The following is a 15006-nucleotide window of genomic DNA, read 5'->3' as shown; positions in this document are numbered from 1 at the left end:
AGAAGTAGCAATATCATTAAACATTTTACATTCCTCATCCTTCCTACGTGATCCCTCCACGGACGGTTCTTCCAATAGAAGGCAAGCTATAACGTCTGTCCCTTCGAAAATGCTTCATGTATTATTTATTTCCATCGTTCTTCCGGCGATGCTTCGCTCTTCCCTCTCTCTTTCTCTCTTCGTCTATTCCGGTCGCATTTGATTGTCCGTCCCCGCGTCAGCATCATAGATAGGGCCAGTTGCCCTAATATGGAATACTTTTTATTTTTCATATATTCCAATCATTTGCATAATCGTTATCAAAAATTTAACCGAGTGGAAGAAAGGAGTTTGCAAAATAAATGTAAAAATATATACAAAAGAAACTCTGAATTTGCAACAAGCGTGTACGGTTTATCGATGAAGCTAGTGCTTTTGTTGTGCGTGTTGTTTAAAAAAGCTCGGAGCGGCAGGCTCACCGATCGAACCAAATGAAAAGCGTAACTCCAATCAGACCGGGAACATTACGATTCTGTGATATCGTTACGACTCTTGACTGATTATCAAGGAGAGCTACGATCATCCTAACCATCATCGTAGTTTCTATTACAGCAATGACCAGGTGCGGGAGTCTCCACGGGCTGGTAATTAGGTCGAAGGGGTTAATTAGTCCGCGAGCATTTCGCCAGCTATTTCCTACGCCCTTCGTCCCCCTATCTCGCAATTTGTTCACCGCCTCGATTCCATTAGGCGATATCGCATCTACAAATACCGACGGGCGTGTACCAACCCCCCTTTTTCCTTTCGACCCTGTTTCCTTTCAACCCCGTCTTCCTGTCTCCCGTCGAGCACGCGAATCGAACCGCTTCCCGCGTTTCACTTTGCAACTGGGTCACGAATCTAGCCAGGGAAGATAATCACCGCGTTTAAGGGGATATGCAAATTTCGTGCCGTATTAAAAACGAGTCCGATTCCACGGCGAGTTTATCGGGGCTTTTACTACCGTTTCGAGCATTTCTCTGACTGAGGTCAGGCGATGAAATTCGTTTGTCGCGATCCCTACCCTTCGCTCGGATAACAACCCGTGTTAACCCCGCCTCGGAACTATCGAGCGAGACTCTCAGTTTATTTTAATTCCCGCCAAGCATCGGAATTTGTATCGGCGTTTGTAGTAATACGCGCATTAATTTACTGCGACGGCCGGTATCGATTTTATAAACGAATAATTGTTCAGCTGGGAAATTGTACGCGGAAATTGCGGATAACGTTTTAACGTAGGAGGTACAAGTAGAATGTGTTACATCTATTCGAACGCCAAATTATATACCACGTACGATTATCCAAATATCGGTGATCTCGTTTGCGCGATTGTTCTCTAATCATTCTGAACGATCACGCCGACAAATGGTGAGCCCTTACAATTCGAGCGAGCATAGAATTTAATTTAAAAATATCATTTTTAAATACATCACACATCGAACGGGTCCTCTGTGCTCACTTCGAGCGACCAGAAACCATCGTTTGTGTCCAGCTGGACGAGAGCGGAGCCTCCGTGAAATGGACACCGAGAGCGAAGCCTGATGATGGAACGTGCCGGGCCATCGAGGATCTCTTCGCCGGCAGACGGGCGTGCGATCAAAAATCCTTCGTTTGCTCGTCAGTCACCCGGTGCCCGGCACGAAAACGACCACGGAACGAGACAATAGAACAGACTCCGTGCAACATGTGTTACCAGCCGTGCAAAGAGAAGGGCAGAGAGATGGAGAGAGGCACGCAGGCTGCGGCGTTCTTCGTGTCCCTGCGCACCCTACAGGCTGCCACGGCCCCGCGTGTGCACGAAGGTGGTAAATAACGCGGTAAAAACCGTATGGGCCAGCTGGGCCAGCCTCTGTGCGCCTCGTGGACCCATTGTCGACGCGCTCGTTGCGATCGTCCGCGGATGAAATCGCTGTTACATATGCCAACAACCCCTTTAGACGCAGCTTGCGCTTACGAGCGCCAGGGAGCACGATAATGGCGGTCGATGGGTTCAGCGTTGAAGAACGCAGCCGATTTACCACGGCGAGATCGACGGTCGAGGAACGAGGCGAGAATCGAGCACGTGCGTGCCACGATGAAAAAAGAGATCGCGTGCGAAGGTGTCATCAGCCTGGCGATGGGCGACGCGCGGGGCTAATGCTCGGAGCTCTCCCAGTCCGCGGGACTTCAGCGTCGCGATGCTCGCTCTCTCTATGGTATTTAACGCGTCGCGGTGCCGCTGACGCTTTCAACGGGAAAAACGAAGCTTTGGAAATGGGGAAACGCCTGAATGGGAGCCGGTGGTGAAGAGCGGGACGTGGGAATTTCGAGTGGCGGACATTAACGTTCGAGCGCGGAGAGATAAATTTCCTAGACACTACACGGGGTATTTTCGGGGGATAGCATTTTTTTATAATATACCTCCTTTTTTGCGGTTTGTCGCTTCACGAAATACTACGTGGGGGATAAAACATTTGGATGGATATGATTTTTTCTTTTTTTTATCGAGGACTGCACGTACGTGGAACAAATCTACTTTACTTTACTTTAAACGTAAACTGTTCGAACAGTTCCCCAAAAAAGTTAATGAGAATACTATAGCACGATAGAGTTCGTAGTCCACAAAGGTTCGAGAGAAAACTAGACTCGAGGCGAATCATTGGTTTCCCTTGCAGCTTTAATGGAAGTCGGACGACCGTGGCGGGCTTGAAATTGTAATGAACTGTTGTCCCCAGTGTATTGTAGTTTAATCGTGTGTCGTTAAGTCCGCTCGTTTCTTTCGAGTCCGGAAAAAAATCCGCGTTTGTGTCTCGAGGGAAGATAAAGTTGTTCTAAAGGAAAGAATTGTTATCGTTTCAACAACGAGTAATCGAAATTTTTTTACTACGTTCCGCAAGAACGTAAACGATATCTATCTCCTTCTAAATCGTCGCAAATCCCTAAAAAAACGAGTTGAAAGGAATACAATTTCTTCAAGAAATGGTCCAACCACAAGCAGCGTGGACCATCGATGCTCGCGTTGCTCAAGAGTCAACGGGCACGGTGTAATACTGTAAATTATACTGGCTGTCGTAGCCTTCGCCGAGGGCGGATCGAAGATGCCAGCTGACTCGCTTCTGACGGCGTGCAGCAGCCGCATTGTCGACGAGATTATTGCCCGCGCTGTCGATGAAATTGTACCGTTCACTCGAGCCTGTCGAGCACCCACTCGTGGAGCACGGGATCGCGGCGCGACCCTTCGCCCCCTTTCAACTCGGCCACCCCTTTCGGGCAACGAGCATTTCCAAGTTGTTGCGACGCTGATCGGCCGAGTCGGCGGTGCTCGGAAAAATGCATTTAGAATATCGACCGGATTCTCCTCCAGACGGGCGAATAAAGGAGAGGCGCTTAATGTAAACGCGAAACGCGAGGGGGCGGGTTAGGGTTGAAGAACGTGGCGTTTCATTAAAACCTCAGACATTCGTGGAATCGGACGCGCGGTCGTCGAGGGGAATTCGAAATGGGAGGAAATTCGCGGAAAGCGAATGCTTGACGATGACGATCCCATCTAATTTAGGGTGTCTCAATGGCATGTGTGGAGTGTATCTGTTATAACGAGGCAGATCATTGATATTAATAGAAATTAAGATTGGAAGAAAGAACGATTGCAGTCATTGAACTCGATCATTAAGTAGACGGGGTTGGAAAAGGTGGAGGCAGAATTTTGTATCTCGATACTCTTGAAAGTCGAAGCAATGTACAACCACGAAACCTCTCGTCGTTTCTCAATATGTAAATACATTTGAATCGCAGGAAAGAGCCTAGTACCGGAATACGAAATACCCTTAACCGTATACAATATAATTTGCATTCAATATAATTTCAATGCGTCTACACCCATTCAGATTTGTCCTTTCCACTCCTCAGCGGTATGCATACTAGCCCACAAAGGAACAAACGAGTTCACCAATATATCAGAAACAAGCACCCTGGTCCCTGCTCCCGTGCACACGTACAAGCGTCGCCGCATACCTAGTAGCACCACTTGAAGGTCTGACAATCGTAACAATTGACAAATCGGTCGGAACTTAAACGCGAGCCTAACGACCCACGACTGGTTTCGCTCTCCTCCGTTGTGTCACCCGTGCGGCTGTCCCAGGCTGCGCGCGTAACTGAGAGAAAGAGAAAGGGAGCAACAGGAAAAAAGGGCAGGTGAGAAATGTTCTACGTGCCATACGCCATACGTGGGCGACTCGGTCGATTAATCTAACGCAGTGCTCTACACCTTCGCCCGTTATTACGGTTAAACTGCACCCCGGCTGGATGTAATACCATACAGCAGTGCAGGAGACTGGAAAGCGACAGGGTTGCCGCTGGAGTGGCTCCTCGCCTCGGTAGATACCATCCCGAGCGTTTCTCTTTCGTTTTCAGTCGACGTTAGCGCGAGCCACCGCCACCCCCTCAGACTCCCTCGGGCAACAATTACACTTAATATTCCGAGCGAATTATTATTTCACGGCTTTCCGATGAAGCACCCCCACGCTCTGGCCTACGAACAGTCTCGCAGAGTGCCGTGGCGGCTCTTAATCAATAATCGTAATTGGTACGACCGTGTCGATGGAAAGTGCCAGTGAATAATCCGTTAATTCACCGCGTGAGCTCGATCGTTCCATAGGGGGGGTCTAATTGGAAGTATCGCGTCGGAGCCATTATGAAACGGATCGAGTGTAAATGAACCCGATCAGCGCGGCTGATTTTATTTTCAAAAGAATCCGCTCGACAGCGGAAACCACCCTTGGCGGAGCTACTCGGGGTAGCATACGTGGGGATAGACGGAAGGTCCACGACACGAATGTTATCCGTACACGATAGATGCTATCACGCGGGTCCTTTATCGCCTTCTACTTAACACGCGTGGTACATATGCACGTACGTTTCCTGGTTCCGATGGGTTGGTGTGTCGCGCGCGCGGACAGCACAATGTGCCAGCAGGATCGCCCACATGAGAGCGAGCACTCGATAATTCAACGGGACAGGGCGAAAAAAATCAATAGTACAACCACCCCGATGGGAAAAAGGGGGGGTCCCCTAACTCTGACGTGCACATATAGACGCCAGTTGCCAAGAACGCTTTTTCTACCTCGTATACTTAATGAGCACGGCAACCTATTTGCGCAACGCGCACGGTTTAAACGCTCGACTATGCGACCAACCGTAGGTCAAGGAATCTTGCCTACTGTTTTTTCTTCCGTTCCTTTCTTTTTTCTCTCTGTCTCTCTCGTTCGTTTCTTGTTCGTTGCTTCTGGTGGTCCAAGAGAAGAGACTCGGATTGAAATGTTTCCGAAAACACGCTACTGGCGCATACCTAGCTGCCAAAGAGTTGCCACGTCAAATTTCCGAGGTAAACACGCGGTACGGAGGCTAGAAACTCTTGACGAGAATACGAGAAGCGAATACCGAGCGACGGGATCGTCTGAAACCAGCCTGTCCCTCTATCTTCGATGAAACGCTCAAAGGAATTCCCGTGTAACTTGTTTCTCGCAAGGAAAAGCGGAATCGCGCGAGACTCGCGTCAAAGAACATTATTCTCCCCACCGCGGACGACGGGGGGAGAGAGAGAAAGAGAGAAAGGAGGAAAATACGATAAGGGGCCTTAAAGCTTTTTATTCCACCTCATAGAAAGGAGGAGAAAGAGGCGAGACGATAAGGACGAAACGGAACGGAAGCGTTTCCTCTGCGTGACGCGCGCCTAAAAGTGCGTATCGATTTGTGAAAGCGAGAGTACAACACCGCGAGTTTAGAAGGTGTATCCTTTTTTTTCATCCTTCTTTACTTTTCCCTTCTCTCTTTCGGAAAGCCACCATCGAGCCCGACGCCATGAATCTCGTTAACTATTTCGAGGGTGAGCGGGCCTAAAATAAGGACGGCCTCGGAGGACGCTTCGGAGGGTTCTCTCTGAACCAACCCCTGGGGACAGGGACTAGGGAGAAAAACACGGGGGAACGCGGGCACAGCCGATCGATTTTCCCGAGCGTTTTTCATCGGCAATCGTCCTAGACGCATTGTTCGTCCAACGCACCCCCGTTTCACCCCTTAAACGCTCCCTAGTCCTCTTTGGCGGACGTTACAGCCGCAAAATGGTTTAATCTCGGAATAACCTACATCTGTCGCGTATTATCAGCGTTAATAATGTAGAACTCATCCAAGTTCTAAAACTGGCCCCGATGGTTGATAAGAGGGTACTATTTCGCCATCGAATCGTCCGGTTTCGACGCTCGATAAATCGATTCCTCCATCGTTCCGGTGGGTATCTTCATTGGCCGGGCGAATAATTGAAAAGCAAACCCGTGCTCTCTGTCAATAACGCGCGCGCGGTGATATTCGTGGTCCACGGTTAGTTCGCGCACGAAATTTGTTGGAGAATAACTCGCTTTGTAGGGAAAGGTACGACGGTGTTCCGGTTTCGCGCGCTTCGCACGCGCACGATTTTGCGTTCGACAAACAGGCTGATCGAACACACGGAACAGAGCACATGCGAGGGGTTGCGAAATGAGAATGGGGCGAACCAGCGCGCGTGTAAGGAGGGAAATAAAAATTTACGCGTGGCTACCTATAGACGGGAAATATTTGACTTCCGTTTTGAACGCTGCGTCGACGCAGCAATCCATTTGTAACTTTTCGAAACTAAAAATTCTACGGTCGTTCGAATGTTCTTGTGGTCAACTATAACGGGAGTTCTTCATTCATACCTTTCCTATTCGTGCTTTGCAAACATTTACCACAGAAATATTAGTTTCCATAAATTATACTATCTTACTCAATTATCAGGCTCTGTCCAGCAATCTCGATGAAAATACACGGCGATCAAAAGCGTGCTGATAGCGCGCTTACTTGCAACTCGTTAGTAAAGATAACGTTGTACGAAGGTTTATCAATACTTTGTTAAAACGTGTAGCGTACTGCGATGGAGAAGTAATTAACGTTCATTATTTCATACCATCGGATCGTTTTATTAAATTATGCACCAGTTTTCAGGTACGGTGAGTCACGCGAATGGAACAATTGGTATCGTCCCTCATCGATTTACTACAATGGCCACGAAAAGTGTTCTCTGAGACAGAACATTTTTTCTCCAACGTATAATACAATTTTTCAACCCTTGCTATCGCAAAAAAAATGAAGCAAAAGCACGTATCGATGCAACCTCTCCCTTCAACCCTTCCTCTCGTTTTCAAGATCAACGAGAGCTCGCCAACGAGCAAGGCTAGGAACAGGGTGAGGAAAAAAAGGAAGAGAAATAAGGGAGAGGCCTAGATCTCGTACCTTTGTATCCTTATCTGAGAACGCTAGTACGAGGCAGCTCGGGCAGGCAAACACGTCGAATTGGCTGCTTCCGGGAAGCAGAATGCCGTGCCACGTAACCGAGTCGATGAAGTCCCCAAGGGCACAAAGGACCCTCGGCGGAAAGGAAAACTCGAGGCCGTGTCCCCGCCCTCTAAATCGTGACTTTCGACGGGTAACTGGCGCGGATCCAACGGAAGCGTTTGCACGTTTCGCGAACGGAAGTGGTACGCGGCTTAGATTTACACGCGGTTCCGTCTAGCCGGTGTGCAACGGCCATAAATAAACGACAGGAGGAACAAAAATTCGATTTATAACGAGCCACGCTGAAATACGACTCCGAAGCATTTGGGACGCAAGAAATTTGTGGATCCATCGGTCTCCAACGAGACGCGGTTTTCGCGAATGCGCGTCGCGTTCGCAGCGAGGGGGTTGGCAAATTTTAAGCGAACGAAATTTATTACATTAAACTCGCAGCATCGAGTGAAAGAAACTCTGTGGCAATTGCAACAACGATACAACGATTCGAGAAACGTTAAATAAAGCACTGTTCCGTGATGAAAATAAAGGACCTGCTTCTCCTGATTCTCAAAAGCTTTAGCATAATCGTTGGTTCTCGACAATGAGATACAGGAAAAGATCCCCCTTAAGGGGTGAGTTTCCGCGCTAAATGGCGTTGCTCGTGAAAAGCGGTGGTTTGCATTTAAAACACCGATTGTAAGGGACGAGACGTATGGAAAAAAAGGGACAGAAAGGGAGGGAGTGAGAGAAAGAGAGAGAGAGGGAGAGTACATTTGGAGAGAAATCGTAATAAAGAAATTCTTCTCGGCCATTACGGCTCTCGTTTTTATCTAAAAACTCTTGGAACCGCGTTGTCCTCGTAAGACAGCGGGTAGCCAAGACACGAACGAGCCGGGAAACTTTTAAGTGGCTCGAGACGATCTCAAACAGCCTACCTTCAAATCCGTGCGCCGCGTTCTCGTGAAAATACATCGCGCGCCTAATTAATGTAATCACTGACCTCGTAAAGTGTATAGGCAGCCGAGGCAGCTTGCTTGCACGGGGACCACGATTAAAAATTTATAAGACATCGCTTTCACGCCATATCTGCTTGCAAATTTCCGTCTAATTTTTCGAGGGAACTTGCTAACGATTGTAACACCATGAATATAAAACTGGCAAAGGTACGAGACTATCTTTTCTGCGAAATTCGGAGTAATGTATGAAATTATGGAATTATGTACGTAAGGATATACTGGCTACACACAGCGACAATGTTTAAGACTGAAAATTACTAGTCTCGAGCGCGCAGCTGAAGCTTACCTACGTAGTCACGGTATAAATCGTGAGACACAGAGATTACGTGAAATTCGAAAAGAAATGTTAATCTCCGCTTTTTACGTTACAACACCGCGGCATTCACAGAATATATGACGATAGTAATTCAACTCTATATCTCTGCCGCTGTTTTTCGACCTAAGCCAATCGAGTACCCCGGCACAGATTCGTCTTGTAGTATTTAAAGATACATTGACGCAGATGGTTTCGTATCTTTTAAATGTCGCCGGTGGGCGGGAAGACGTGAAGTCTTCGCGGGACAAAAATGGTTTTGGACACCTACGTTCGTTACATTAACATTTCTCCCCCCATTTTTTTTTTCCTTCCTCTGAACGTCCACGTGAAATCGTCTATTTTTTCCGTGGGATTTCGTAAAGTGTGCCGTCGCCTGTTTCGTACGACATAATGCACGGGCTGTTCCTCGACGAATCCGAAAAAGATAAAGCAACCTCTTGAACGGAACACTTTTATCGCGTCGCATCCAGACGTGTTTCGACGCACGTGATTGCACGCGCGTGCTAGTTTCCGTGCTCGTTTGACGGGACAGAAAAATAATAACGAGGAAAAAGTGGAGAAAGATTCGTCTATAAATTTCTGAGGACGCCGTAGCTACAGCGGAACGCTGTATTGTTAGAGATATTCTACAGCTGCACTGACCTTAATCTCAAACAGCGGCAAAACAGTGATTATTCCGAGATGGAAAACGTTGCGTGCGCGCCGTAATCCTCGCGTATTTTTATTAGCCATTGCGATGCTTCGTTCGAGTATTTTAATGTTCCTATGGTCTTTTTTCTTTTTTTCTTTTGTTCGTCCCGAGCAAACATTTTTTCCGGCGAAATCGATACCATTGCTACGCTAATTGGAGCTATTAACGCGATGTCCGGAACTTTCACCCCGTTCCCACTACCTTCATTTAAATATTTATCGAGCCGCGCGTCGTTTAAAACTGGAATCAATGAAAAGTCTATTTACTATTCGGTGGAATTATAACGAGGGGAAACTGGAACGTTCAATTTGATACGATACGGAACAAATCTGCATATCTGATAGACGATCATCTGTTTAGAAAGAGAAAGTCAAAACGTGTTATTTCGCGGATGTTGTCGACTTAAACTCGAAGTACATTTTAAGCGCTACTGTTATGACAGATTATAGTAAAATTAAGAGGGAAAGAAACAACGAAGAGGACCGCGCAGTAGTCTATGAAGTTGGAGCAGAGTTACGGTATTTGGGACTCCCTGTACGATCAGCAGGTTGGAGCATTGGGATTTCGTGGCACAATGTTATCGAACGTGAAACGATAACGGTCAATCCACGTTGCAAAGTGGACGCGCGTGCGGGTCCCCGGTGAAAGCTCTGGCGAGCGTAATGCCGCGCGCGCGTGCCGGCGACGCGTCGCAACAACAGATTTACAATTAAAGAAAGTTCATGGTGACGATAAACGATATGGATTCACGTTCCTCAGCGAGAATCCGAATCGAATATTGTCAGGGTTAATCGCGTTTGTAACGGAGTACGCCTAAACGGACGAATGAAAAACGTCGTTCGTTGCGAACGATTGAGAGAAGGACTCGTTTACATCGCTCTCTCACTTTCGTCCTCGTCGTTGCCTGCTCACCTTTTCACGTGACGCCTGAGAGATTGTTCGTTGACAACAATGCCTGGATAAATGAAATGAAAAACATGAGACGAAAGGCACGATCGTACGAAATCGTTCGTTAGATTTAACTATTGTATTTAATTATTGGTTTGCGTGGACACGAAACTTGACCGTGGCTAAAACGATAGCGATTATCGTTTTGTTCGATTCTCGGCAACATTTACGGTAGCCTTCGAAAAATCGAACAAACGCGTTAGTAACACGATAATAGCAGCACTCGTTTGTGAAATTTTATAGAGCCATTTACGAATAAATGTGTTTACATGTTTGGAATAAGCGCAGTTAAAAATTTGCCGCTCCTACGTTTCTCCTGTTTTCGTATTTTTTTTTTGCATGTAATCTAGGCGACGTGCAAACGACCTGTTTGCCTTGCATATCGGTAAATGAAAAGGTACCAAAGGTAATGCTTCTGATTAAACGAAGTAGATAATGGAAATGTACAGAAATAATGTCATGTCTTTCAATAATCGAAAATATACTGTTATACAAAACTTACTAGAGAATTAATAAAATATTCCTTTTTGTAATAATAAAACTCTAAACCATTAGAAAATGTAGAATTTATATCATATACATAACTTATTCTATATCACTCCATTACGGAAATTACTTTTGTTGATGCTTTCTGTTTACAATTCTTCCCGCACGGATCTCTTCGCTACTGACGCGAATATTATTTGAACTAAAACTTCATATGAACGAACAGACAATAAAGGATCGCGAACAAACAGCTTATCAGGCAAACAACTGTTTGCAACATGTACTTAGAAATTAGCAACAACGTGTAGCTAAAGGTCAATGGCGTTCGTTTGTTTATATGGTGAGCACTCGGATAGATATATCTGTGCGTATGTCAAACAGCACACACGGCTATTAGGGCAAACCCTTATACGCGAAAAATTTAAATTCTTTCTACCACATACCTGTCTTACAGCAAGACCCTCGGCGTTCCTCCAGTAATCCGCATACAGTGGAATATTCAATTAATGATACAACACATTTTAACACACACCGGGACACACTGTGCGCAGCAAGAGTCAACGAATGCACCACAAGCAGACTGACAGCTACCACGGGTTGTTCATTATTGGAAAATCTGTCTTGCAGGCTGCTCTTGCGCAGCCGGCGCGATACTACCGACTTCCTCCCCTCTGCCGGCTGACGCCATTTGTACCAACCTTCCATCTCTCTAGCGTCGTGCATTCACATCCGTATCGGAAAGATGTAGAGCCCCGTCTCTGCACAGAAAATTCATTGAAAATTATAGTTCCGATCAATAATAATAATCTATACAAATTGAATAGTATATTTGAATTAGAAATGTGTATTTTGTGTATAACGGAAGTCGTATCAATAATGTTTGCTAATTTTATTATCAGTGCTTCGCACTGTCAACGAGTAAAAGGATTTGTATCGTTAAAAAAAGTAATGTCCAATGTGAAAAATTAGAGTATGAAAATATTGTGATATTTAGAATTGTGGGTATGGCTGTCGTAATAGTATAATTACGTTCAAGCTTAAAAAGATTTCGGATTTGTCTGAAAGTTGTAAAAACAACGCTGGTAGCCGTGGGATCTGGAACTTACAATGCGGTAATCCCATCTAGAAAGTGAATAGTCTGTGGAAACAGACAACCTCACGGAGGTTGGCTGAATTTTCGCAAAGTGAATATCACTTGAATATTAGATATTATTTTCCTCGCCTTTTTTAGCTTCGGGTGATGAAATATTCGCGTTATAGATAAGCCGCACATATAAGGTGGATTAGTTCCGATTACATTATTTGGTGTTATTTGCTATTTTTTAGAGAAATATATACAGCGTTTCACAAAAATAAGATATCATGGCGGTACCCACTACCGGTGTAGGTAAGTATTTTACGTCTGTTTTACGGATTAAAGATGCGAACAACAAGTAAACTATATGTTCATTAAAAATTAACGAATTGAAATAAAAGAAATAATCGCATATAATATTTTACCACGGAAATCTCGGTAAAATATAGGAGCAAAGGTATAATGTTCTAATAAACTATCACGCACAGTAAATGTACTTAAAAGTGATCAATGATACGTCAAGTCCTCGAAAATATCATTGTTATTTTATTTTTCTTTCTATGCATAAATTTTTATAAATTCAATCGAAGACTCTAAATACGTTAACGAAAAGCAGGTTACACCATGCCTTAAATTACAGAGTCATAACCTGTACTTATTGCACCTTTTTAAAATGAACAACATTTTTACTTGTTACTTCTGTAGGACATAACTTTAATTTTACGTTTTTAGTTGTGCCTCGTAACTTTCGTTTGCTAGAGGAATTAGAGCAAGGTCAAAAAGGTGTGGGTGATGGTACAATCAGTTGGGGCTTGGAAAACGATGATGACATGACTCTTACACATTGGACCGGAATGATAATTGGACCACCTAGAGTAATTTCTTCCAAATTTTTAACTCCAGTTGGATATGTCAATTTGAGATTTACATTCAATAATGCTTTACATTGTTCTAATTTTTGTTTTATCATCTTTATGTTTTATATAAATTTGTATTATATGGATTGCAGTAGCAATAAGAAGTCAGGATTAATTCTATATCAAAATTAAAATGATATTAATGAAATTTTTATAGTTTCAATTGCTAATAGTTGGGAAATCTAATTATCATGTAACATTTTTTTAGACACCGTATGAAAATAGGATGTATAGTTTGAAAATTGATTGTGGTCAGAGATACCCAGATGATGCTCCTAATGTAAGATTTTTAAGCAGGATTAATATGAATGGCATCAGCAGTAATACTGGTGCAGTAAGTATTTATTTGACTTACTTTTTTTTGTTCGTTCTCTAAACACTATGCATATACTTTATACATTGCATTCTATAGGTTGATAATCGCAGTGTACCGGTACTTGCAAAGTGGCAACGAGAATATACAATTAAGACAGTTCTTCAAGAACTTCGCCGTTTAATGACACTGAAGGAAAATATGAAATTATCCCAGCCTCCAGAGGGTAGCACTTTTTAGCCTAACCACATATAAACATAACACCTCTTCCTTTCTGCGGTAGCATGGGGCGAGATTCAATGAAGGTACCAAATAATATTAAATGGGTGCCGAATAAAGACGTATGCTAAGAAGTAACACCTGTATAAAAAAAAATGAAGGTGGTGATGACTATAAAAGTTGAATCAGTGTTTTCGATTTACAAAGATTTCTACTTACAAAATTCATAACATTTGCTATTACTTATCATTTCCTAACCTTGGAGCACATTTTCCATATGCATGTAAAATTGTTATTTTATTTTTAATATTTTTATTTTAAAAATATGCACTACACGCACACATACACACACATACACAAACATTTAATTTAAGAAAATGCTGCTTCAGCTTTTTAAGTTCAATACGATCTAAAATAAAAATCATATTTTGATCCTTGAAACTGGAAACACAGACTGTGTAATAAAAGTAATAATCAGTAAGAACAACTTATGCCTTCAAAGTTTTTTAAATGAAAAGAAACAATATAATTGCCTGAATAAGAATCAGTTATAATATTTCAGTTTGTGCATAAGTGCCATTTCATGATTCGTGGAGGTGTCTCAGTAATTACTATTGTAGACAATTCTAAATTTGAATAATTTATATTTCTGTGTGCTCATTTTTACCAAGCCTTATTTTACTTTTCTCTTTGTTAATTGTTATTAAGATTTTTAACATCAAATAACAGGTTGTTGAGATCAATATTTGATATAGTAACGAGTGCCTTTTTGTGCAAGTAGCATAAAAGTGAGCATGTATTGAGCGTGTTTGGTTGAGACATCATCCAAGAACGGCCTCTTATTCTACATGAAAAGAAAATAAAAAAAAATATTCCTTAAATGATAAACAATTTACGTTACACAATTGAATCATACAAAGTAGTAGCTTGATTTATAATAACTTACATGGTTAATGGTATAGTGTTGCATCAACAATGTACATCAATATATGAAGCATTAAATTAAAAATGTTTTTTCCATTCCACTATTTATATATATATTAGAAATATATTTTAAGTTTTTTGGTCATTATAGTGCAGATATAGCGCCACGTATATCGTTTACTCTTTCATCCAAGCTTCATGATTGATGTATTAATAAAAACCATACTTAATTTTTAATGAATATCCAAAGTTTCATTAATAGCTTTTTAACCATTAGGGAATCAGGTTTGTAATTGCTAGAGCAATTCTGGTTCGAATTGCTACGAACTATACCGTTCCCATAAATTTGTATACAGAGCGGGAAAAAAAGGTATTTCATAATTATGTTACATCTTAGAAAAAAGAAATATAATCATAAATTATTTCAAACATAATATAATTTCCTGAAAGTTTGTTATTTCCAAAAATTGTAGCGGTGTTTATCCTTATTTTTAAAGTAAATCCAAACCAAAGTACGAGATTTTTTTAACACAAGTTCACATTTATCGTGTAATATTATAAAATTCTCAACTACCTGAACACATTATAAACATACCTCTTCATCAGCTTTGCATTTCAGTATTACACTATAAATAATGTAATAGTGTAATCCAATTCATACTAATAAAAAAAACTAAAATAATTATTACTCTATATTGATGAAGTTAAGCTTGAGAAGAATAAACAGATTTCTTTGGAAACGGTTTTCAAATCATTACTCTTA

The 15006-nt window shown here is 42.8% G+C and overlaps 2 protein-coding genes across 3 annotated transcripts in view; one reads left to right on the top strand and one right to left on the bottom strand.

Moving 5' to 3' along the window:
* The window catches only part of Src64b (Tyrosine-protein kinase Src64B), a 49622-nt gene extending 38165 nt beyond the window's left edge, over positions 1–11457 (bottom strand). For both annotated transcript variants that reach the window (XM_076896788.1, XM_076896789.1), the window contains exon 1: positions 11239–11457. The gene's annotated coding sequence lies outside the window, so the exon portion shown is untranslated. The remainder of the gene's footprint in view (positions 1–11238) is intronic.
* Positions 11458–11919: 462 nt separating this feature from the next.
* Positions 11920–14983, top strand: Uev1a (Ubiquitin-conjugating enzyme variant 1A). Its single transcript, XM_076896818.1, has 4 exons — positions 11920–12182; positions 12603–12745; positions 12996–13121; positions 13200–14983. Exons 1-4 carry the CDS (start codon positions 12158–12160, stop codon positions 13338–13340), a joined length of 435 nt encoding a protein of 144 aa, XP_076752933.1. The 5' UTR covers positions 11920–12157; the 3' UTR covers positions 13341–14983.
* The last annotated feature ends 23 nt before the right edge of the window (positions 14984–15006 follow it).

Source organism: Xylocopa sonorina, chromosome 6 (genome assembly GCF_050948175.1).
Source record: "Xylocopa sonorina isolate GNS202 chromosome 6, iyXylSono1_principal, whole genome shotgun sequence".
Lineage (NCBI taxonomy): Eukaryota > Metazoa > Arthropoda > Insecta > Hymenoptera > Apidae > Xylocopa > Xylocopa sonorina.
This window is presented reverse-complemented; position numbering and strand designations above follow the sequence as displayed.

Coding starts and splice junctions, on each gene's coding strand:
- Uev1a (XM_076896818.1), top strand. CDS start 12,158: ATGGCGGTACCCACTACCGGTGTAG. Junction 12,183..12,602: donor GGTACCCACTACCGGTGTAG/GTAAGTATTTTA, acceptor TTACGTTTTTAG/TTGTGCCTCGTAACTTTCGT. Junction 12,746..12,995: donor TGATAATTGGACCACCTAGA/GTAATTTCTTCC, acceptor ACATTTTTTTAG/ACACCGTATGAAAATAGGAT.